Source organism: Heterodontus francisci, chromosome 5 (genome assembly GCF_036365525.1).
Source record: "Heterodontus francisci isolate sHetFra1 chromosome 5, sHetFra1.hap1, whole genome shotgun sequence".
Taxonomy (NCBI): domain Eukaryota; kingdom Metazoa; phylum Chordata; class Chondrichthyes; order Heterodontiformes; family Heterodontidae; genus Heterodontus; species Heterodontus francisci.
In genome coordinates, this window is record NC_090375.1 from 86,678,012 (window position 1) to 86,703,994 (window position 25,983).

The following is a 25,983-nucleotide window of genomic DNA, read 5'->3' on the forward strand; positions in this document are numbered from 1 at the left end:
GTTAATGTTTCAGGTCAGTGACCCTTCATCAGAACAGAGATTAATTGCATGTTTATTTGGTAATAGTTCAAGCTGGTATGAAGTGTGTGTCAAATCCATCATCTGTACAGTCAGGATAATTAGATCCGTTCAGAAAAAGACTTAAGATTGTAGTCATTTATCAACAGGCAGTTGTGATATTCAGGAACCAAGTAACAGATCCATGTACTTTTTTAAATCCTTTTAAACAAAGATGGAAGTTTTAATAGATCAATTAATTGCCCAGTGTGCTGGTTAAGAGTATGATTTGTACATACCCATAGTATGAAAGATGTCATTGATAGCTTCCATTAATTCCACTGATCTGTTGCTCTGATTTTTCACTTTTGATTTCTGAATCTCCCTTCATCTGATCCCAGGCATTGTTACCTTTGGAGGTTGTGCATTTTAATTTCGATCCTAACTCCTCACACTCTCTCAGCAGAATATCATTCCTAGTTCTGTCTATGTTGTTGGTTCCTACATGGACCACGATAACTGGATCCTCCCCCTTCCACTCCAGATTCATCTCCAGCCATGAAGAGATGTCTTTAACCTGGCACCAGGCAGGTAACACAATGTTAAGAGCTTCCGGTTGCAACTGCAGAAAACGGTATTTGTTCCTCTGACTATGCTATCCCATATCACCACCACATTTCTTTTCACTCTCTGCACTTGAATGTCTTCCTCCACCATGGTGCTATGGTCAGTTTGCCCAACCACCCCACAGTCCCTGTTCTCATCTACGCAGTTAGCAACTACCTGTTTGGCAAAGTACAGAGCCAAGGCTTCTCCATCACAAAGAACAGTACAGCACAGGAACAGGCCATCCGGCCTTCCAAGCCTGTGCCGATCTTGATGCCTGCCTAAACTAAAACCTTCTGCACTTCCGGGGACCGTATCCCTCTATTCCCATCCTACTCATGTATTTGTCAAGATGCCTCTTAAACGTCGCTATCGTATCTGCTTCCACCACCTCCCCTGGCAGCAAGTTCCAGGCACTCACCACCCTCTGTGTAAAGAACTTGCCTCGCACATCCCCTCTAAACTTTGTCCCTCTCACCTTAAACCTATGTCCCCTAGTAACTGACTCTTCCACCCTGGGAAAAAGCTTCTGACTATCCACTCTGTCCATGCCGCTCATAACTTTGTAAACCTCTATCATGTCACCCCTCCACCTCCGTCGTTCCAGTGAAAACAATCCGAGTTTATCCAACCTCTCTTCATAGCTAATGCCCTCCAGACCAGGCAACATCCTGGTAAACATCTTCTGTACCCTCTCCAAAGCCTCCACGTCCTGCTGGTAGTGTGGCGACCAGAATTGCACACAATATTCTAAGTGTGACCTAACTAAAGTTCTGTACAGCTACAGCATGACTTGCCAATTTTTATAGTCTATGCCCGACCGATGAAGGCAAGCATGCCGTATGCCTTCTTGACTACCTTATCCACCTGTGTTGCCACTTTCAGTGACCTGTGGACCTGTACACCCAGATCTCTCTGCCTATCAATACTCCTAAGGGTTCTGCCATTTACTGTATACTTCCCACCTGCATTAGATCTTCCAAAATGCATTACCTCACATTTGTCTGGATTAAACTCCATCTGCCATTTCTCCGCCCAAGTCTCCAACCGATCTATATCCTGCTGTATCCTCTGACAATCCTCATCACTATCCGCAATTCCACCAACCTTTGTGTTGTCTGCAAACTTACTAATCAGACCAGCTACATTTTCCTCAATCATTTATATATACTACAAAGAGCAAAGGTCCCAGCACTGATCCCTGCGGAACACCACTAGTCACATCCCACCATTCAGAAAAGCACCCTTCCACTGCTACCCTCTGTCTTCTATGACAAAGCCAGTTCTGTATCCATCTTGCCAGCTCACCTCTGATCCCGTGTGACTTCACCTTTTGTACCAGTCTGCCATGAGGGACCTTGTCAAAGGCTTTACTGAAGTCCATATAGATAACATCCACTGCCCTTCCTTCATCAATCATCTTTGTCACTTCCTCAAAAAACTCAATCAAATTAGTGAGACACGACCTCCCCTTCACAAAACCATGCTGTGTCTCGCTAATAAGTTTGTTTGTTTCCAAATGGGAGTAAATCCTGTCCCAAAGAATCCTCTCTAATAATTTCCCTACCACTGACGTAAGGCTCACCGGCCTATAATTTCCTGGATTATCCTTGCTACCCTTCTTAAACAAAGGAACAACATTGGCTGTTCTCCTTCTCCAGTCCTCTGGGACCTCACCTGCAGCCAATGAGGATGCAGAGATTTCTGTCAAGGCCCCAGCAATTTCTTCCCTTGCCTCCCTTAGTATTCTGGGGTAGATCCCATCAGGCCCTGGGAACTTATCTACCTTAATGCTTTGCAAGACGCCCAACACGTCCTCCTTTTTGATAATGAGATGACTGAGACTATCTACACTCCCTTCCCTAGGCTAAGCATCCACCAAGTCCTTCTCTTTGGTGAATACTGATGCAAAGTACTCATCTAGTACTTCGCCCATTTCCTCTGACTCCACACATAGATTCCCTTCTCTGTCGTTGAGTGGGCCAACCCTTTCCCTAGTTACCCTCTTGCTACGTCCTGAATCCCTGTACCTTCCTGACTCTCAGTCATGCTCTTGTCCCTGACCATTGACTAACTAAAATTCTACTTAAACTAAGGGGTGTGACTGCCTCCTGGAACACAGTGTCCAGGTAGCACTCCCCCTCCCTGTTGCCCGCAATATCTGCAGCTTGGACTGCAGCTCAGCAACTCTGAGCCAAAGTTGCTCAAGTTGGAGACACTTACTGCAGTTATGGTTGTGCAGGATTGCAATGCTCTCCACAAACTCCCACATGCTGTAGTCATTGCACACCACCTGCCATGTCTGTCTAACCTCATTCATTTATTTACTAAATTAGTAACTAGTTAACTAATCAAAGTAATAGCAAGTTACAGTGTCTCAGCTTAGGGACAAAAGAAGAACACTCACCAGCTACTGGAGGTAAAACAAAAAGGATAAAAAGCAGCACCTCCTTCCCCCGTACCTAATTCCCAACTTCAGCACTCGATTTACAAAGCACTCAGTTCTCCGATTGCTTTGTGCTTCACGTTCTGTTCGGTAGCAAACACTGTCTACTTGTATAGCAAGCATATGACTCTCACCCCAATTACAACTGCTAAATCAGCTTCCTGCTACAATAATTAACACTTATTCAGATAACCACTTTCTGTTGCTTGACCGTTAACTGCTGCTGGCGGACAGTTTCTGTTAATTAGATATCTTAAGTAGCTTCCAGTTTCTTTTGCAGTTTTAAAGTTCTAAATCAAATTCCAAATATTAATCTAAGTTACAGGTTGAGAGATACTTACCAGAGAAATCCCACTTGTGCCAAATTTCTGATTTTAGCATTGGGTTTATGAAGCATTCTGTTCCCTGATCACTCTGTGCTTCACACTCTGTCCTGCTGGCTTCAAGGATTTGTGCATGTAAACCCAAGGTGTCTCTGTTCCTGCACCCCTTTAAAATTGTATCATTTAGTTTATCCTCCGTCATTTCTACCACCTCCAGCGTGATGCCAACACCAAACACATCTTCCCTTCCCCTCCCCTGTCAGCATTCCGAAGGGATCATTCCCTCAGTGACACCTGGTCCACCCCTCCATCACCCCCGACACCTCGGCACCTTCCCATGCAATCGCAGGAGGTGCAACACCTCCTTACCATCCAAGGCCCCAAATGCTCCTTCCAGGTGAAGCAGCAATTTACTTGTAATTCCTTCAATTTAGTACACTGTATTCAGTGCTCACAATGTGGTCGCCTCTGTATTGGGCAGACCAAACGCAGATTGGGTGACAGTTGTGCGGAACACCTCCCCTCACTCTGAGAGCATGACCCCGAGCTTCCAGTCATTTGCCATTTCAACACCTCTCCTGCTCTCATGTCAACATTTCTATCTTTGGCCTGCTCCAGTGTTCCAGTGAACATCAATGCAAGCTCGAGGAGCATACGAACGTTTGAATTAGGAGCACTCGGCTCTTGGAGCCTTCTCTGCCATTCAGTAAGTTACTGGCTGAACTGATTTCTCCACATTTCCACCTATCCCCAATAACCTTCCACCCCCTTGTTTATTAAGAATCTGTCTACCTCTGCCTTAAAAATATTCAAAGACTCTGCTTCCACCGCCTTTTGAGGAAGAGAATTCCAAAGACTCACGACCCTCTGAGAGAAAAAATTTCTCCTCATCTCTGTCTTAAATGGGCGACCCCTTATTTTTAAACAGTGACCCCTAGTTCTAGATTCTCTCACAAGGGGAAACATCCTTTCCACATCCACCCTGTCAAGCCCCCTCAAGATCTTTTATATTTCAATCAAGTCGCCTCTTACTCTTCTAAATTCCAGCAGATACAAGCCTAGCCTGTCCAATCTTTCCTTGTAAGACAGCCTGCCCATTCCAGGTGTTAGTCTAGTAAACCTTCTCTGTACTGCCTCCAACACATTTACATTCTTCCTTAAATAAGGAGACCAGTACTGTACACAGTACTCCATTGGTCTCACCAATGCCCTGTATAGCTGAAGGATAACCTCCTACTTTTGTATTCAGTTCCCCTCACGATAAACAATAGCATTCTATTAGCTTTCCTAATTACGTGCTGTACCTGCATAGTAACCTTTTGCAATTCATGCACTAGTACACCCTGATCCCTCTGCATCTCAGAGCTCTGCAATCTCTCACCATTTAGATAACATGCCTTTTTATTCTTCCTGCCAAAATGGGCAACTTCACACTTTCCCACATTATACTCAATTTGCCAGGTCTTTGCCCACTCACTTAGCCTATCTGTATCCCTTTGTAGCACCCTTATTTCCTCTTCACAAGTTAGTTTCCTACCCATCTTTGTCTCATCAACAAATTTAGCAACCATACCTTCGGTCCCTTCATCCAAGTCATTTATATAAATTGTTAAAAGTTGAGGCCCCAGCACTGTGGCACACCACTCGTTACATCTTGCCAACCAGAAAATGACCCATTTATGCCTACCCTCTGTTTCCTGTTAGCTAGCCAATCTTCTATCCATGCCAGTATGTTACCCCCTACACCACGAGCTTTTCTTTTCTGCAATAACCTTCGATGTGGCACTTTATCAAATGCCTTATGAAAATCTAAGTACAATACATCCACGGTTCCCCTTTCCACAGCACATGTAACTCCCTCAAAAAACTCCAATAAATTGGTTAAACATGATTTCCCTTTCACAAAACCATGTTGACTCTGCCTGTTTACCTTGAATTTTTCTAAATGTCCTGCTCTAACGTCTTTAATAATATCTTCTAACCTTTTCCTTAGACAGATGTTAAGCTAACTGGCCTGTAGTTTCCGCTTTCTGTCTCCCTTTTTGAATAAAGGAGTTAAATTCGCTATTTTCCAATCTAACGGAACCTTCCCCGAATCTAGGGAATTTTGGAAAATTAAAACTAATACATCAACTATCTCACTAGCCACTTCTTTTAACACCCTAGAATGAAGTCCATCAGGACCTGGGGACTTGTCAACCCGCAACTCCAATAATTTGTTCCGTACCACTTCCCTGGTGATTGTAATTTTCTTGAGTTCGTCCCTCCCTTCCATTTCCTGACTTGCAGCTAATACTGCGGTGTCACCTGTTATCCTCAATAGTGAAGACCGATGCAAAATATCTGTTCAATTCATCTGCCATCTCCTTATTATCCATTATTAATTCCCCAGACTCGCTTTCTGTAGGACCAACACTCACTTTGTTAACTTTTTTCTTTTTGAAATATGTATAGAAATTCTTACTGTCTTTATATTTCTAGCTAGTTTTCTCCTGTACTCTACTCTTACCTTATCAATCTTTTAGACATTTTTTTGCTTTTTGTCCAATCTTCTGACCTGCCTCCCATCTTTGCACAATTATAGGCTTTTTCTTTAATGTTTGATACTATCTTTAACTGTTTCAGTTAACCACGGATGGCAGGTCCCACCCTTGGAATGTTTTTTTCTCGTTGAAATGTATCTATTTGTATTCTGAAATATCCCCTTAAATGTCTGCCACTGCATTTCTATTGACCTATCCCTTAACCTGATTTGCCAGTTCACTTTAGACAGCTCTGCCTTCATACCTTCATAATTCCCCTTCTTTAAGTTTAAAATACTAGTCTTGGACCCACTGTTCTCTCCCTCAAACTGAATGTAAAATTCAATCATATTATGATCGCTGCTACCTTGGGGCGCCTTAACTATGAGGTCATTAATTAATCCTATCTTGTTGCACAATACCAGATCTAGTATAGCCTGCTCTCTGGCTCCAGAAAAAGATTGTTCCAAGAAATTGTCCCGAAAACATTCTATGTACTCCTCATCTAGGCTACCTCTGCCCATCTGATTTTTTCCAGTCCATATGTAGGTTAAAATCCCCCAAAGATATCACTGTATCTTTCTGACAAGCTGCCATTAATTCTCCCTTTATACCCCGTCCTACAATGTGGTTAATGTTAGGTGGCCTGTACACTACCCCCACAAGTGACGTGCCTTTATGATTTCTCATCTCTACCCAAACTGCTTCTTTGTATGCTCTGTCCCTTCCTGGTCACCTGAATTTAGGTCATCCCTCTCTGTTGCGCTAATACCATCATTAATTAACAGAGCCATGTCTCTGTAATGGCTATCAGATTGTACTTATTTATTTCTATTTGCGCTCTCAGTTCATCTGGCTTTTTTCGAATGCTACATGCATTCAGATACAGCCTTTAGTTTTGACCTTTTTATTATTTTTGTAACCTCTTGCCTTATCTGTTGACTTACTCTTAGATTTGTATGCTCTGTCCCTTCCTGTCACAGTCTATCATTTCCCATATTAATAACTGTCTCTCTTGCCTGGTTTCTACTCCTTGATTTACCATATCTTCCCAAATTTGACCCCTTGCCCCCACTATTCAGTTTAAAACCCTCTCTACTTCCCTAGTTTTGTGGCTCGCAAGAACACCAGCCCCAGCACGGTTCAGGTGTAGACCGTCTCAACGGTACAGTCACCACCTTCCCCAGTACTGGTGCCAGTGCCCCGAACCGGAACCCACTTCTACCGCACCAGTCTTTGAGCAACGCATTCATTTCTCTAATCTTATTTGCCCTATGCCAATTTGCATGTGGCTCAGGTAATCCAGAGATTATTACCTTTAAGGTTCTGCTTCTTAATTTGGTGCCTAGTTCCTCATACTGACTATGCAGAACCTCTTTCCTTGTCCCACCTATGTCGTTGGTACCTACATGAACCACGACGAATGGATCATCCCCCTCCTACTGTAAGTCCATTTCCAGCTCTGAGCAGTTGTCCCGAACCCTGGCACTGGGCAGGCAACACAGCCGTCTGGACTCATGCTCTTTGCTGCAGAGAACAGTGTTAATCCCCTTAACTATACTGCCCCATACTACCACCGCATTTCTTTTTTTCTCCCTCCACTTGAATGACTTCCTGTGCCATGGTCAGGTTGCTCATCTACCCTGCAGCCCCATTCTCATCCAAACAAGCTGAAACAACCTCAAACCTGTTGGGCAATCGCAAAGGTTGAGGCTCCTACACTCTTGCCCTCTGGCTCCCCTTACCTGACTCAGCTGCAGCCACACTCTGCTGTCCCTGACCACTGACCAAATTGAAAGACCCTTTCCTAAGGGGTGTGACAGCCTTCTGGCACAAAATGTTCATGTAACTTTCCTCCTTCCTGATCTGTTGCCATGTCTGCAGCTCGCACTCCAGTTCAATGGCTGTGAGCCGAAGCTCTTCGAGCCTCAAACACTCAGTGCAGACGTATTTGCCCTGGATCACACTGGCATCCAGGAGCTCCCACATGCTGCAGTCATGACACATCACCTGACCCGCCATCTTTAATGTGTTTTAATTAACTACTTCATTATTATATTCAATTATTTAGTTTATTTTCCTTTTTTTAAATATATTTTATTAAGCTTACCACTAGTTCCTTTACTATTTTAAACGTTAGGATTAGAATGGACCTTAATCACCTACTAGATACTCACCAAACAGAAACAGGTAGCTTCTTCCTAAACCAATCACCTACCTGCTTGCCTGTGATGTTTGATGCTATGTTTGATTTAAATTGAATTAAATTAAAAGCTTACCTGTATACTCACCCCGGCGGCTCTCCATTTCCCTGCTCTCACTGTTAATTGTGATGGCACTCTGATGTCACTCTTCGATTTGAAAAAAAAATTTCTTCTTCTTCCCTGCTACACTGCCGCTGTGTTCCTCTCTCTGTCTCCGGTCTCCGACACTAGGCTCTTGGCATACTTTTTAAACCTCTGCTCCCTCTATGCTCTTCTCTCACGCTGTGTCTCCGATCTCCGACTTTGGGCTTTTGGCACAATTTTTAAACCAGGCTAATATCCTGAGGATAAAAGCAAAATACTGCGGATGCTGGAAATCTGAAACAAAAACAAGAAATGCTGGAATCACTCAGCAGGTCTGGCAACTCTGCTTCTCTTTCCACAGATGCTAACGTTTCGGGTCAGTGACCCTTCTTCGGAACTGACAAATATTAGAAAAGTCACAGATTATAAGCAAGTGAGGTGGGGGTGGGGCAAGAGATAACAAAGGAGAAGGTGCAGATTGGACCAGGCCACATAGCTGACCAAAAGGTCACGGAGCAAAGGCAAACAATATGTTAATGGTGTGTTGAAAGACAAAGCGTTAGTACAGATTAGGTGTAAATACACTGAATATTGAACAGCAGCAAGTGCAAACCTGAAAAAAAACCTGACAAAAACAGTGGGTAAGCAAACTGAACAAACTAAGATGAAATGAAATAAATGCAAAAAAAGATTGTAAAAAATGTAAAAAAGAATGTCGAAAAAAGGAAGAAAAAATAACTAAAAATGAAAGTAAAATGGGGGGCTGTCATGCTCTGAAATTATTGAACTCAATGTTCAGTCTGGCAGGCTGTAGTGTGCCTAATCGGTAGATGAGATGCTGTTCCTCGAGCTTGCGTTGATGTTCACTGGAACACTGCAGCAATCCCAGGACAGAGATGTGAGCATGAGAGCAGGGGGGAGTGTTGAAATGGCAAGCAACCGGAAGCTCAGCGTCCTGCTTGCGGACTGAGCGGAGATGTTCCGCAAAGCGGTCACTCAGTCTGCGCTTGGTCTCCCCAATGTAGAGGAGACCACACTGTGAGCAGCGAATACAGTATACTACATTGAAAGAAGTACATGTAAATCGCTGCTTCACCTGAAAGGAGTGTTTGGGGCCTGGGATAGTGAGGAGAGAGGAGGTAAATGGGCAGGTATTACACCTCCTGCGATTGCAGGGGAAGGTGCCCTGGGACGGGGACGAGGTGGTGTGTAATACCCTGAGGACACTGATTCAAATCTCACTATGGCAGCTGGTGGAAATTAAATTAGTTAATAAAAATCTGGAATTAAAAGCTAGTCTCATTACTGGTGCCATGAAACTATAATCAATTGTCATTAAAAACCCATCTGGTTCACTGATGTCCTTTTAAGGACGGAAATCTGTCATCCTTACCTGCTCTGACCAACATGTGACTCCAGACCCACAGCAATGTGGTTGACTCTTAGCTTGCTAGGCCATTTCAGAGGACAGTTAAGGGCATAGGGATGGGCAACAATGCTGGCCTTGCCAGCAGTGCCCATATCCCATGAAAGAAAAAAAAGTTCTAGCTTTAATTTTAATTTGCAGAATTCCTTTTAATGTAAACCCTTACTGTAAATGAGCCTAGGCAAACTAGTAACCAAGTCGTGTATGCCCAAGTAGATGGCTGAGTGCATTTTGTATTTCTATCATCTTGGAGGGAAGAAACCAAGGGGCATGTTAGAGCTTATAGCTGCATCTTGCACATCTCTCCATCAGATTCCAATTGATACTGTCTGTAAATCTACCTTTATTAAGTATTATCATTTAAATTTGAGTTCTGCACAAATCTGCTCTGATGGCTGATGTTGCGGCTCCTCTGCTGGAGGTTCCCTACTAATTGTACCACTTTGCTGTACTTTTACAGTATGGATAGTTAAGGAACAAGTGTAGACTACCTGCCTTTTAGGGTCATCAGCATTTTACAATTGATGTGTCGTTCACATATTACAATCTCATCCACCAATCCTCTCAGACCATGCCTCAGACCTATTTTGTGTAGAAGATTAGTGTTTAGTTTCAGTTTAGTGTCAAGTCAAACTGAAGTAGCTCAACGGCATAGGCCCTGGGGCTTTACACAGGCTAGGAAGAGACCACATAAGGTGCCATTTGTTCACAATCTGAAGATTGCATTTTATGTGGATGTAAGGCATACCAGAACCAGCCAACCAGTGTAATTTGGACTTGAATAAAAACAGAAAATGCTGGAAATACTCAACAGGTCAGGCAGCATCTGTGGAGAGGGAAACCGTTGACGTTTCAGGTTGATGACCTTTCATCAGAACTGGGAAAAGTGAGAATTGTAATAAGTTTTAAGCAGGTGAAATGGGGGAGGGTGAAAAAAGAATAAAAGAGAAGGTCTGTGGTAGGGTAAAAATGAGAGATTACCTGACAAACTGCTGTTGAGGAGTAACAGTAAATAGCTGGGTTAGTAACTAAAGTAAAGAGAAAGGTAAGGTCAACCGTTTTTTTTTTAATATAATAGGTAGTGTCTTTTAGGGAATCAAGGTCCCAAGTGTAAATAATCTCTAATTTTTGAGTAATTTAAGGGAGTAAATTGAGGGTAAGTTATGGCAGGGCAGCGCGGCAGCGTGGAGTGCTCCTCCTGTGCAATGTGGGAAGTCAGGGTGCAGAAAGTGTCTCCAGCTACTCGAAATCCACGTTTTGGATTTGGAGCAGCAGCTGGGGACGCTGTGGAGCATCCGCGAGGCTGAGATCATTGTGGATAGCGCGTACAGAGAGGTGGTCACACTGCAGGTATAGACTGCACAGGCAGAAAGGGAATGGGTGACCGCCAGGCAAAGTAGAAGAGCTAGACAGGTAATGCAGGAGTCCCCTGTGTCCACCTCCTTCTCTAACAGATTTTCCCCTTTGAATTCTGTTGGGGGAGATAGCTTCTCAGGGGAATGCAGCAAGAGCCAAGTCTGTGGTATCATGGGTGGCTCAGCTGCACAGGAGGGGAGGAAAATGTGGGAGAGCTATAGCGATAAGGGATTCTGTCGTAAGGGGTACAGATAGGCGTTTCTGTGTCCACAAACGTGACTCCAGGATGGTATGTTGCCTCCCAGTACTAGGGTCAAGCATGTCACTGAACGGCTGCAGGACATTTTGAAGGGGGAGGGTGAACAGTCAGAGTTCATGGTTCACATTGGTACCAACAACATAGGTAGAAAGAGGGATGATGTCCTGCAACAAGAATTTAGGGAGCTAGGTAACGGATTAAAAAGCAGCACCTCAAAGGTTGTAATCTTTGGATTACTCATGGTGCCACGTACAAGTGAGTATAGGAATAGGAGGATAGAGCAGATGAACGTATGGCTGAAGAGATGGTGCAGGAGGGAGGGCTTTAGTTTCCTGGATCATTGGGTCTGTTTCTGGTGAAGGTGGGAGCTGTACAAGTCAGACGAGTTGCACCTGAACTAGAACAGAACCAACATCCTTGCTGGGAGGTTTGCTAGTGCTGTTGGGGGTGGGTTTAAATTAATTTGGCAGAGAGATGGGATACAGAGTGGAGGTACAGTAGTGGGTGATGCACAGCCAAGCATAGAAGAGAAACTAAGTCAGTCTGGAAGGCAGCGCAAATATATACCTGTTAAGGCACAAGTGAATAATGCAAAGCTGGATTGCACCTATTTTAATGCAAGGGGTATTGCAAGTAAGGCAGATGAATTGAGGGTGTTGATTAACACATGGGAATATGATATTATTGCTATCACAGAGACATGGTTGAGGGAAACATAGAAAATAGGAGCAGGAGTAGGCCATTTGGCCCTTTGAGCCTGCTCCGCCATTCATTATGATTATGGCTGATCATCCAACTCAGGAACCTGTTCCTGCTTTCGCCCCATATCCTTTGATCCCTTTCGCCCCAAGAGCTATATTTAACTCCTTCTTGAAAACATACAATGTTTTGGCCTCAACTACTTGCTGTGGTAGCGAATTCCACAGGCTCACCACCGTCTGGGTGAAGTAATTTCTCCTCATCTCAGTCCTGAAAGGTTTACCTCGTATCCTTAGACTATGACCCCAGGTTTTGGACTCCCCCACCATTGGGAACATCCTTCCTGCATCTACCCTGTCAAGTCCTGTTAGAATTTTATAGGTTTCTATGAGAACTCCAGCGAATATAATCCTAACCAACTCAATCTCTCCTCATACGTCAGTCCCACCATCCCAGGAATCAGTCTGGTAAACCTTCGCTGCACTCCCCCCAAAGTAAGAACATCCTTCCTCAGATAAGGAGACCAAAAGTGCACACAATATTCCAGGTGTGGCCTCACCAAGGCCCTGTATAATTGCAGCAAGACATCCCTGCTCCTGTACTCGAATCCTCTCGCTATGAAGGCCAACATACCATTTGCCTTTTTTATTGCCTGTTGCACCTGCATGCTTACCTTCAGCGACTGGTGTACGAGAACACCCAGGTCTCATTGCATATTCCCCTCTCTCAGTTAATAGCCGTTCAGATAATAATCTGCCTTCCTGTTTTTGCTAACAAAGTGGATAACCTCTCATTTATCCACATTATACTGCATCTGCCATGCATTTGCCCACTCACTCAACTTGTCCAAATCACTATGAAGCCTCTCTGCATCCTCCTCACAACTTGCCCTTCCACCCAGTTTTGTGTCATCTGCGAATTTGGAGATATTACATTTAGTTCCCTCATCTAAATCATTAATATATAATGTGAATAGTGGGGTCCTAGCACCGATCCCTGCGGTACCCCACTAGTCACTGCCTGCCATTTGGAAAAAGACCCATTTATTCCTACTCTTTGTTTCCTGTGTGCCAATCAATTTTCTATCCATCGCAATACACTACCCCCAATCCCATGCACGTTAATTTTACATGCTAATCTCTTATGTGGGACTTTGTCGAAAGCGTTCTGAAAGTCCAGCTAAACCACATCAACTCTACTCGTTACATCGTTGAAGAATTCTAGTAGATTTGTCAAGCACTATTTCCCTTTCGAAAATCCATGCTGACTCTGTCCCATTCTACCACTGTTCTCCAAGTGCTCTGCTATAAAATCTTTGATAATGGACTCTAGAATTTTTCCCACTACTGCCGTCAGGCTGACTGGTCTATAATTCCCTGTTTTCTCTCTACCTCCCTTTTTAAATAGAAGGGTAGGACTGGCAGCTAAATATTCCAGGATATAGAATCTTCAGGCGTGGGGGGTGGGGTGGTGGTGGTGTAAAAGAGGAGGTGACATTGCACTATTGATCAAGGAATCAATTACTGCAGTAGGGAGGGATGATATCTTTGACGGTTCCTCAAGTGAGGCCATATGGGTCGAACTTAAAAACATAAAGGGGGCCATTACTTGGCTGGGAGTGTACTACAGGCCTCCAAACAGTCAGGGAGAAACAGAGGAGCAGATATGCAGGCAAGTCTCCAAGGTGTAAAAATAATAGGGTAATAATAGTAGAGGATTTCAATTTCCCCAATATTAACTGGGATAGTCTTAATGCAAATGGCTTAAAGGGGGCGGAATTCTTAAAATGCATCCAGGAGGGCTTTTTGAGCCAGCAAGTAGAAAGTCCTACAAGAGAAGGGGCAGTACTGGATGTAATCTTAGGGAATGAAGCCAGACGAGAGGTAGAAATGTCAGTGGGGGAACATTTCGGGAATGGTGACCATAACTCTAAGATTTAAGGTAGTTATGGAAAAGGGCAAAGATGGACCAGAAATAAAGGTACTGAGTTGTGGGAAGGCTGATTTCAATATGATAGAACAGGATCTGGCCAAAGTGGACTGGAAGCAGCTACTTGTAGGAAAGTCTACATCAGACCAGTGGGAGCCATTCAAAAAGGAAATAGTGAGAGTTCAGGGCCAACATGTTCCCGTAAAGGTAAAGGGTAGGACCAACAAGTCCAGGGAACTCTGGATGTCAAGGGATATAAAGGATTGGCTCAGGGAAAAAAAAGGAGGCTTATGGCAGTTTCAGAGGGCTGAAAACAGCAGAGGCCCCAGAGGAGTATAGAAAGTGTAGGGGGTGGGGGGGGGGGGGTACTTAAAAATAATTAGGAGAGCGAAGAGGGGGCATGAAAAAACACTGGCGGGCAAGATAAAGGAAAATCCCAAGGCGTTTTGTAAGTATGTTAAGGGCAAGAGAATAACCAGGGAAAGAGTAGGACCCATTAACGACCAAAGTGGCAACCTGTGTGTGGAGCCGGAGGACAGAGATGAGGTTTTAAATGATTACTTTTCATCTGTGTTCACTATGGAGAAGGGCGATGTAGGTGTAGAGATCAGGGAGAGGGATTGTGATATACTTGAACAAATTAGCATTGAAAGGGAGGAGGTATTAGTGGTTTTAGCAGGCTTAAAAGTGGATAAATCCCCAGGCCCAGATGAGATATATTCCAGGCTGCTATGTGAGGCAAGGGAGGAGATTGCAGGGGCTCTGACACAAATTTTCAAATCCCCTCTCGTCACAGGAGAAGTGCTGGAGGACAGCGAATGTGGTACTGTTATTCAAGAAGGGTAGTAGGGATAAACCAGGTAATTATAGGCCAGTGAGTCTAACATCAGTGGTAGGGAACCTATTGGAAAAATTTCTGAGGGACAGGATTAATCTCCACTTGGAGAGGCAGGGATTAATCCAGGATAGTCAGCATGGCTTTGTCAGGGGAAGATCATGTCTAATAAATTTGTTTGAATTTTTCAAGGAGGTGACTCGGTGTGTAGCTGAGGGTAAAGCAGTTGATGTAGTCTACATGAACTTCAGTAAGCTTTTGATAAGTTCCCACATGGGAGATTGGTTAAGAAGGTAAAAGCCCATGGGATCCAGAGCAATTTGGCGAATTGGATCCAAAATTGGCTTAGTGGCAGGAGGCAGAGAGTGATGGTCGAGGGTTGTTTTTGTGATTGGAAGCCTGTGACCAGTGGTGTACTGCAGGAATTGGTGCTGGGACCCTTGCTATTTGTAGTGTACATTAATTATTTGGATGTGAATATCGGAGGTATGATCAGTAAGTTCGCAAATGACACGAAAATTGGTGGTGTTGGTGTTGTAAATAGTGAGGAGGAAAGCCTTCGATTACAGGACGATATAGATGGGCTGGTAAGAGGGGCGGAACAATGGCAAATGGAATTTAATCCTGAGAAGTGTGAGGTGATGCATTTTGGGAGGACTAACAAAGCAAGGGAATATACAATGGATGGTAGGACCCTAGGAAGTACAGAGGATCAGAGGGACCTTGGTGTACTTGTCCATTGATCACTGAAGGCAGCAGTACAAGTAGATAAGGTGGTTAGGAAGGCATATGGGATACTTGCCTTTATTAGCCGAGGCATAGAATATAAGAGCAGGGAGGTTATGATGGAGCTGTATAAAATGCTAGTTAGGCCGCAGCTGGTGTACTGTGTACAGTTTTGGTCACCACACTATAGGAAGGATGTGATTGCACTGGAGAGGGTGCAGAAGAGATTCACCAGGATGTTGCCTGGACTGGAGTATTTCAGCTATGAAGAGAGACTGGATAGGCTAGGTTTGTTTTCCTTAGAGCAGAGAAGGCTGAAGAGGACCTGATTGAGGTATACAAAATTATCAGGGACATAGATACGGTAGATAGGAAGGAACTTTTTCCCTTAGCGGAGGTGTCAGTAACCAGGGGGCATAGATTTAAGGTAAGGAGCAGGAGGTTTAGAGGGGATTTGAGGAAAAATGTTTTCACCCAGAGGGTGTTGGAATGTGGAACACACTGCCTGAAGGAGTGGTAGAGGCAGGAACCCTCAACATTTAAGAAGTATTTAGATGAGCACTTGAAACACGATAGCATACAAGGCTACGGGCCAAGTGCTGGAAAATGGGATTAGAATAGATAGGCTCGATGGCTGACGTGGACACGGTGGGCCGAAGGGCCTGTTTCTGTGCTGTCTAACTCTGTGACTCTAAAATGTGGTGGTACAGAGCCAAAGGGAGCGGTAATGGGACAAGTAAAGAAACAAAAGACGTGTCCAGAGGAGATGTGAACGGCAGAATAAAGAACAGCTGTTGTCCAAAAGCAAAAACGAGATAAACAGGATTAAGACCAAAACATGCAAAGAAAAGGAAACAAAATGGGGGCAGAGATTATGGTTTGAAATTGTTGAATTCAGTGTTTGAGTCCGGAAGGCTGCAAAGTACCTTATCGAAAGATGAGGTGCTGTTCCTTGAGCTTCATTGGAATACTGCAATAGGCAGAAGACAAAGAGGTCAGCATGAGTGCAAGGTGGAGAATTAAAATGGCAGGCCACCAGAAGCACGGGGTCATGCTTGCAGACTGAACAGAGGTGTTTTGCAAAGCGGTCAACCAATCTATGTTTGGTTTCCCCAGTGTAGAGTAAACCACATTGTGAGCAGTGAATACAGTATACTAAATTGAAAGACGTACACGTAAATTGCTTTTTCACTTGGAAGGAGTGTTTAAGGCCTTGGGCAGTGAGGAGAGAGGAGGTAAAAGGGCAGGTGTAGCATTTCCTGTGCTTGCACGAAATGGTGTTGTGGGAAGGGGACAGGGTGATTGAGGAGTGGACCAGGGTGTCAAGGAGGGAGTGGTGCCTTCTGAATACTAAAAGCAGAGGGGCGGGGGAGATGTGTTTAGTGGTGGCATCACGCTGGAGATGGCAGAGGATGATCTGTTGAATACTGAGGCTGGTGGGATGGAAGGGGAACCCGCTCCTCATTCTGGGAAGGAGGGGAAGTGGTGAGAGCAGACGTGCGGGAAATGGGTTGGGCACAGTCAAGGGCCCTGTCAATCATGATGGGGGGGATTTCCTCGGTTGAGTAGAAAGGAAGACATATCAGAAACACTGGTGTGGAAGTTGGGCTTTACTCATACAGTGTAGAAGATGCATATCATTTGCATAATGTAGACCATAACAGTTTTTTCCCTATTTTTTCATTCCTGTTTTTTGATTCTGCTTGTTTGGCTTGGAAACTTCTTTATGTTGCTCTCTCAGCTTTGGCTTGATATTGGAATATAATAATGGTTTACTGTGATAACAGTTTTAATGTGCTGCAAAGCAACTTAGCGAACCATTATGCATTTTCTCCTGGAGTAAAAGTCGTGGCCATGCTTGGATACTTGGAGTAGCACTCAAGCTAGACATACAGAACAAACCAGAAAGTTGGTGCAGGAATTTGGAGATATTTTGCTTTATTGCTATACCATCAGTTCTTAAAAATCATGTTCTCAGTGTTATGAATGTGCTTCTATATTTTTTGTTAAGTACATGTTTTTGAGGACTTAATTAAATTGTGAAGATGGATTCATTGGAAGGTGGAAGATTTAATCGAAGCTGGCCTTTGCTTTTTTGTTGACAGTTCATTGAAAGGACTCGGATGTTGTTTAAAAACAGCCATGCTGGAAGTCATGTGCTTTAAGCAATAAACAACAGAAACCTTGGTAACCTGGGGACGGTGTTTACAGCAAAGTGACAGGTCAAGATTTATAGGGGTCAGGAGGCTTGACTCTTGAGATATTGTCTTTGATTTCGCTTTGGACAGTGTGTGAGGATGTGAAATGTTTTGAAGACAGTTGGAGAAAACCAGCCAAGAAAGCAGCCACCATCAGCTAACCCTCTTCCATCTCTTTGAGAACTTCCTGAGAATCAAGTTAAGAAATAGAGAAACTGATCCTACATTTCTCCTGGAAAATCTACCAGAAACCCCTGATGCTGCATTTCTCTTGGAAAGCCTGCCAAACCAATTCTCAACATCGCCTGAAAAGAACTGCTCTAAAAAGATCCCAGTGACAGCCGTCTACACGTCTTTGGACGCCACACCAAAAAAGGGACAACTGACATCTTTCCATATCTTTATTTTTTTCTTCAAGAATTAGCAAGTATTTGTCAAAAGTATTCTTTTTTTGTAACAGACCTCTGCAGAGAGAATTTCTGTACTTTTTCAGTGTTTGTGTGAGGGGGAAGTTAAAAAGGGAACTTTCATATTTCAGTCTGTGTTAATACTTTGTTTCGTTACTGGTTGATTCTTGTTTTATAATAAACTTATAATTTTGTTTATTAAAGAAATCTGGTAGGTGTATTTTATTCTGGGATAAAGAGTAGAGCACATAATTGGCTGTATCGGTAACTGGTTAAACATTTTTTAAAAATATATGTTGTGACCTGTGGAGAAATGGAACTAGGAAAGTCTATTCCTCCCGCCTCAGTCGTAACTTAAGTGATTTCTGTCAGTTCACAATATGTGGATGTATAGTGCTTTAAAAAAACAGTTTTGTGATTTTGTTTTAGTTACTTCTAGGACCCTGTACTTCCAAGCCCAAACTACCATCTGCAACCTGATGGACAGGGTTTTCCCCAGCCTTTAACATATTGGTCTGTGTACACTTCCAGCAGACAGATTAGGTTGGCATCTGGCCTCTGTTTGTTGTCTTCACACATTGAGTTCAGCTGAGATCAGTAACTTGACAGTGTGTTGTGCCATGTTTAAAGTTGTGTTATGCAAACTGTTTAAATACTTAATATTGAAATTAATTCTTATTTTAACAGACTTAGGCTCAAATAACAGTGGGTACTATGATCTAATGGCAGTGCTAACGCATCAAGGCAGATCGAGTTCGTCTGGTCATTATGTAGCTTGGGTTAGAAGAAAATCAGGTAATGCTTCTTGTTTTATACACGTGTTTTGCATTGACTGTCTAACAAAACAAAGGTACTTTCAGTAAGTCAATTAGAAATTATTATTTTTAGAGTCATAGAAAGTTTAAGGCACAGAAAGAGACTACTTGGCCCGTGTCTGTGCCAGCTGGAAAAAAAAGAGCCACCTAGTCTAAGCCCATTTTCCAGTATTTGGTTTTTAGTTTTTTTTTAATATGTAGAGTTGCAGCATTTTGGAACTGTCCCATAGAGCATTGCGTGAGGGTCCACCTGCTCAGTTTCTTATTTAAGTTGCATCTGTGAGAATTGGTGAGCAGAGTTCTGGTTGTGCTTTCTGGGTCAGTTTTCTTGCCAGAAAGCTGTTGCGGGCCAAAACACAGGACGCACAGGTCAGTGTGAGGCAGCAGCTGGTTTTGTGAAAGAAACCACTTTTGTGGAATGTTGAGCTCTCTACTCAGCATCCATAGCAGCAGAGAAATTGCTCTGTCTCTGGGATTGAATGCTTGCACAGCTGTATGCCAGGGATGGATCAGTTTCTCAGCTAATATGGATGATGGAGAAAGAACTCTCCATTCGCGATTCCTCAGATACTGAAGCAGTCCGTGTCTACATGCAGCAAGACTTGGACAACATTCAGGCTTGGGCTGATGAGTGGCTAGTAACATTCGTGCCACACAAGTGTCAGACATTGACCATCTCCAACAAGAGAGAATCTGACCTTTGACATTTAGTGGCATTGCCATCGCCGAATCCACCACCATCAAAATCCTGGGGAGTTACCTTTGACCAGAAACTGAACTGGAGCAGCCATGTAAATACTGTGGCGACAAGAGCAGGTCAGAGGCTAGGAATTCTGCACCTCCTGACTCCCCAAAGTCTTGCCACCATCTACAAGGCACAAGTCAGGAGTGTGATGGAATACTCTCCACGTGCCTGGATGAGTGCAGCTCCAACAACACTCAAGAAGCTCAACAGCATCCAGGACAAAGCTGCCTGCTTGACTGGCACCCCATCTACCACCTTGAACATTCATTTCCTGCACCACTGACGCACAGTGGCAGCGGTGTGTACCATATACAAGATGCATTGTAGCAATTTGCCAAGCCTCCTTCGACAACACCTTCCAAACCTGCGACCTCTACCCCCTAGAAGGGCAATAGCAGCAGACGCATGGGAACACCACCCTCACCACCACAACCACGTGATATCAAGAAACGACTGAAGGCACTGGATACTGCAAAGGCTATGGGCCCTGACAATATTCTGAAGACCTGTGCTCCAGAACTTGCTGTGCCCCTAGCCAAGCTATTACAGTACACTACAACACTGTATTCTACCCTGCAGTGTGGAAAATTGCCCAGGTATGTCCTGTACACAAAAAGCAGGACAAGTCCAACCCGGCCAATTACCGCCCCATGTGCCTACTCTCAATCATCAGTAAAGTGATGGAACGTGTCATCAACAGTGCCATCAAGCAGCACTTGCTTAGCAATAACCTGCTCAGTGACGCTCAGTTTGGGTTCCACCAGGGCCACTCAGCTCCTGACCTCATTACTGCCTTGGTTCAAACATGGACAAAAGAGCTGAACTCCAGAGGTGAGGTGAGAGTGACTGCCCTTGACATCAAGGCAGCATTTGACGGAGTATGGCATCAAGGAGCCCTAGCAAAACCGAGGTCAATGGGAATCGGGGAAAACCCTCCGCTGGCTGGAGTCATACCTAGCGCAAAGGAAGATGGTTGTGGTTGTTGGAGGTCGATCATCTGAGCTCCAGGACATCACTGCAGGAGTTCCTCAGGGTAGTGTCCTAGGCCCAACAATCTTCAGCTGCTTCATCAATGACCTTCCTTCAATCATAAGGTCAGAAATGGGGATGTTCACTGATGATTGCACAATGTTCAGCACCATTCGTGACTCCTCAGATACTGAAGCAGTCCATGTAGAAATGCAGCAAGACTTGGACAGTATCCAGGCTTGGGCTGATAAGTGGCAAGTAACATTTGTGCCACACAAGTGCCAGGCAATGACCATCTCCAACAAGAGAGAATCTAACCATTTCCCCTTGACATTCAATGGCATTACCATCGCTGAATCCCCCACTATCAACATCCTAGGGGCTACCATTGACCAGAAACTGAACTGGAGTAGCCATATAAATACTGTGGCTACAAGAGCAGGTCAGGGGCTAGGAGTCCTGCGGCGAGTAACTCACCTCCTGACTCCCCAAAGCCTGTCCACCATCTACAAGGCACAAGTCAGGAGTGTGATGGAATACTCTCCACTTTCCTGGATGGGTGCAGCTCCAACAACACTCAAGAAGCTCGACACTATCCAGGACAAAGCTGCCTGCTTGATTGGCACCCCATTCACAAACATTCACTCCCTACACCACCGACGCACAGTGGCAGCAGTGTGTACCATCTACAAGATGCACTGCAGCAAGGCTGCTTAGACAGCACCTTCCAAACCTGCGACCTCTACCAACTAGAAAGACAAGGGCAGCAAATGCATGGGAACACCTGCAAGTTCCTCTCCAAGTCACACACCATCCTGACTTGGAACTATATCGCCGTTCCTTCACTATCGCTGGGTCAGAATCCTAGAACTCCCTTCCTAACAGCACTGTGGGTATATCTACCCCACATGGATTGCAGCGGTTCAAGAAGGCAGCTCACCACCACCTTCTCCAGGGCAATTGGGAATGGGCCATAAATGTTGGCCTGGCCAGTGATGCCCACATCCCATGAATGAATAAAAAAACAAAGTTCCCCTCCAAGTCGCACATCATCCTGACTTGGAACTATATCACCGTTCCTTCACTGTTGCTGGGTCCAAAACCTGGAACTCGCTTCCTAATAGCACTATGGGTGTTCCTAAACCAGATGGACTGCAGCAGTTAAGAATGCGGCTCACCACCACTTTCTGAAGAGCAATTAGGGATGGGTAACAAATGCTGGCCTCGCCAACGATGCTCACATCCCATGAAAAGAATTTTTAAAAAAGCTTTCACAAAAACTGCTGCTGCCTCACGCTGACCTCACCAGCCTCCCCAATCAAGGAAATTGCATGCAAGCGGTATGGTCCATTCCTGCCTTGGCACTGCATCCATACACTCAGCGGCTGCTGGCAGCTCCTCTTCCCTGATCTTGCCATCATCGTCTTTTCCTCAGTTCTGGTTGTGGATTCACTGCTTTGAGGAGCTTTGATTTTGGTGAGTGAAAGTGGATGGCTGCCCTGGGTATGTCTGTTACTCTGTAGCGTGATAGACAAACCTGTGAGACCCAGCTTATCAGTCTATTTTCCTGAAGGCCCACTGCTGAACCAGTACAGTTTCACTCGTACAGATAATGTAACCTATTATGTTTTTCCTCCCAGATGTTCTCAATCTGTTTTAAGGCTTGCCTTTGAAAGCTTCAATATACCAGCACAACCTGCCATCACGTTTTCCCATTTTTTGTCGTGTCACTGCCCTATTGTTGCTAAGTAGAACGGAGAAACTAAAGTTACATTCTGCTCCAATGAAAATGGTTTGAGACAAAATAGAAATTTAGACTGCAGAACTGTTAAATAAACAGAACTGAACGTTGGTGTGCAGGAGGGGGATTTTTAGCATTGTTGCAACTGATTTAGGTGCCAATCATAATCTCAGCTGATTCTTCAAGATTGTTGGGAACAATTTTACAGTACATTTTGAAAATAAGGACACTGGCAAAAAAAGGACAGATCATGCTGATCCCTAAAGTGTCTGTAATTTACAGGTGTCATTGTTAAAGCAGGAGATGAAAGATGCTTCAATCAAATGGTGTTAACATCAATGGGAAAGCTTCCTTTTTTGGAAAAAGACTTTTAAATCTATAAATTATACATTGTTCTGGAGTGTTGTACTTCTGATGTGAAAATGTAACTAAGAATAGTTCAACATTTAATTTTGAGAACTTTTGCAACATAGCAGTTTGTTGTTGCACTGGGGGGGAGGGAAAGGAGGAGGGAATCACCAGAATGCAGTCATCTTGGACCCAAATTGATTGCATCTTTGCAGCAATGGCAAACAACTGGAATCCCAGAAACAACAGTGTTGTATAGTGCAATATATAAAGCCTCCCGTTTTTTTTTGTGTTTTGTACTTGTGAAGTAAAAATTGGCCCCAAACATACAAGGCCATGACCAGAATCAAGTAAGGTAGCTACATAGTTAGCGGATCTCAGCCTAAGTAACAGTAGGAGTGCAGTAGTTAATGAGGCTCGCTGTCACTGGAGGGTGGAGGAGTATAAAAATCTCACTGGCTCCTGCTCCACTTTCCGATGACCCCTATTAGAACATGAACGTGTGTATAGGCATCAGCCCAGCTATGATGTCTCTTTTAAATAGTCCTCAGCTATAAATTATCCACATTCGTATATAAATAATGGCCCACATTCGCATATAAATAATAGCCCAAGTGTGAGAAGACTACCAGGCCTATGGAACCAAACCTGAGCTTAGTCAGCATTTTCAGGAAGAAGAGGAGAAAACTGGTGGTGAAGAAAGGGCAGTTTTTAACTTGCATTAATTATTATAGAATGAGGGTGCAACTTAGCTCACTGCCTCCTCCTGACAGCGTGTTTCATCACCTTGTGAAACTGGAATGGCTGGAGCAACACTTTCCACTGCATACAGAGCAGACATATGCTACAGATTGGACCACTGGAATAGGGCCAAGAGTAGACTATTCAGCCCCTCGACCCATTCAGTGAGCTCATAACTGATCTGTATTCTTAACTCTATCTACCTGTCTTTGCTCCATATCCCTTCATATCCTTGATTAGCAGAAATATATTGATTTCAGATTTGAAACTATTAATTGAGCTAGCATCTACTGCTTTTTGAGGGAGAGTATTCCACATTTCTACCACACTCTGCATGAAGGAGTGTATCATTACTTCTCTCCTGAATGGCCTGACTCTGATTTTAAGGTTATATTCCTTTCTCCCAGACTTCCCCACCAACAGAAAAAGTTTCTGTCTCTATGCCCTATCAGTTCATTACAAAATCCTAAAAGTCTCAATCAAATTAAATTACTCCAGGGAATACAAGCCTAGTTTATGTGATCTAATCCTTGGAGTCATGGTAATCCGTACTGAAAGCATGCTGCACTCCTTCCATGACCAATATGTCTTTTCTACAGTGTCGTTCCCAGAACTGTGTACAGTATTCCAGATGTGGTCTAACCAGGGCTCTGTATAGCTGTAGCAAAGCCTTCTCTAGTTGATATTCTAGCTCTCTAGTTATAAAGGCTAACAATCCATTAGGCTTTTTGATTATTTTTGTACCTAGGTTCCTAGATTTTAATCTGTGTACATAGACCCCTAACTCTTTTTGGACCTCCACTGTTTCTAGCTTTTCACCATTTTAAATAATAACTCGTAGCTATCCTTTTTTGGTCCAAAATGGATGAACTGACACTAACCTGTGTTGAAATCCATCTGTCACAGTTCTGCCCACTCTCACAATCAATCAGTATCTCTTTGTAATTTTATACACATCTACACTCTTTACTATATCACCACTGACGTTAATAGAAATTAAGGGGAAAACCCTCCACTGGTTGAAGTTATATCTAGCACAAAGGAAGATGGTTGTAGTTGTTGGGGGCCAATCATCTCAGCCCCAGGACGTTGCTACAGGAGTTCCTCAGGGTAGTGTCCTAGGCCCAACCATCTTCAGCTGCTTCATCAATGACCTTCCCTTCATCGTAAGGTCAGAAGTAGGGATGTTCACTGTACGATGTTCAGTACTATTCGCAGTTCCTCAGATATTGAAACAGACCATGTCCATATGCAGCAAGACCTCGACAACATTCAGACTTGGGCTGGTAAGTGGCACACAAGTGCCAGGCAATGACCATCTCCAATAAGAGAGAATCTAACCAATCCCCTTGACATTCAATGGCATTATCATCGCTGAATCCCCCACTATCAACATCCTGGGGGTTACCATTGACCAGAAACTGAACTGGAGCAGCCACATAAATACTGCGGCTACAAGAGCAGGTCAGAGGCTGGGCATTCTGTGGCAGGTAACCCACCTCCTGACTCCCCAAAGCCTGTCCACCATCTACAAGGCACAAGTCAGGAGTATGATGGAATACTCTTCACTTGCCTGGATGAGTGTAGCTCCAACAACTCTCAGGAAGCTCAAAACCATCCAAGACAAAGCAGCCCACTTGATTGGCACCCCATCCACCACCTTAAATGTTCACTCCCTCCACCATCAACGCTATGTGTGTACTATCTACAAGATACACTGCAGCAACTAACCATGCCTCCTTCGACAGCACCTTCCAAACCTGCGACGACTTCCACCTAGGACAAGGAACAAGGACAGCCGACGCATGGGAACACGACCACCTGCAAGTTCCCCTCCAAGTCGCACACCATCCTGACTTGGAAATCTATCACCGTTCCTTAACTGCCGCTGGATCAAAATCCTTGAACTCCCTCCCTAACAGCACTTCTGGTGTACCCACACCAGATGGACTGCAGCGGTTCAAGAAGGAAGCTCACCACTACCTTCTCGAGGGCAATTAGGGATGGGCAACAATTGCTGGCCCTGCTAGTGACGCCCAAATCCCCATGGAAGAATGAAAAGAACAATCTTCGTGTCATTGGCAAACTTCAATATGTGGTTCTGTATATTGTTTCTCTAAATCATTAATATTTGTGGAATATTTCAATTAATCCATAACATACTCTTGCTACATGACGGCAAGTATAAATTCATGAAAATCAATGTGGCAGTTTATCTGAGAAGAAACAAACTGCCACTGAATTGGGAAATTTGAGTGTTAATGCAGAAGGATCGATTTCCTGGCTCCCCATGCTTTAGGTGTGTTTGCCACAAAACAGCATGCAGTTGAAAATTGGCTTTTGATAGTTTATCCTGGTTCAATCTTCAGATTGAAAAAAAAAAGTATGTTTTCTGAAGATGTGCATCTTGCTCCCAGATCTTCAGTACCTCTTCTGGCTGGCTTCTGGAAAGTGAGGTACTGTCCAGGCACAGCATTCCCATCTGTTTGTTCTTCCCTTGCTCACATGCTTCTCCCTTACAGGGAGGTATCACATCCTTCCACAAATACAGCTTAGAAATGGAGTATGGTGTAGAACCCATGAACTTGCCATTCTTAAATGACCTTG

At 44.0% G+C, this 25,983-nt stretch overlaps 1 protein-coding gene across 2 annotated transcripts in view; it reads left to right on the top strand.

Moving 5' to 3' along the window:
* Positions 1-25,983, top strand: part of usp14 (ubiquitin specific peptidase 14 (tRNA-guanine transglycosylase)) — a 95,358-nt gene that overhangs the window by 68,248 nt on the left and 1,127 nt on the right. Inside the window, exon 15 of one of the 2 annotated variants that reach the window (XM_068031725.1) lies at positions 18,705-18,812. In XM_068031725.1, the coding sequence (XP_067887826.1) occupies positions 18,705-18,812 (108 nt within the window). Of the gene's footprint in view, positions 1-17,517; positions 18,167-18,704; positions 18,813-25,983 lie in introns of those variants that run through there. The other variant, XM_068031726.1, reaches the window with a different exon arrangement.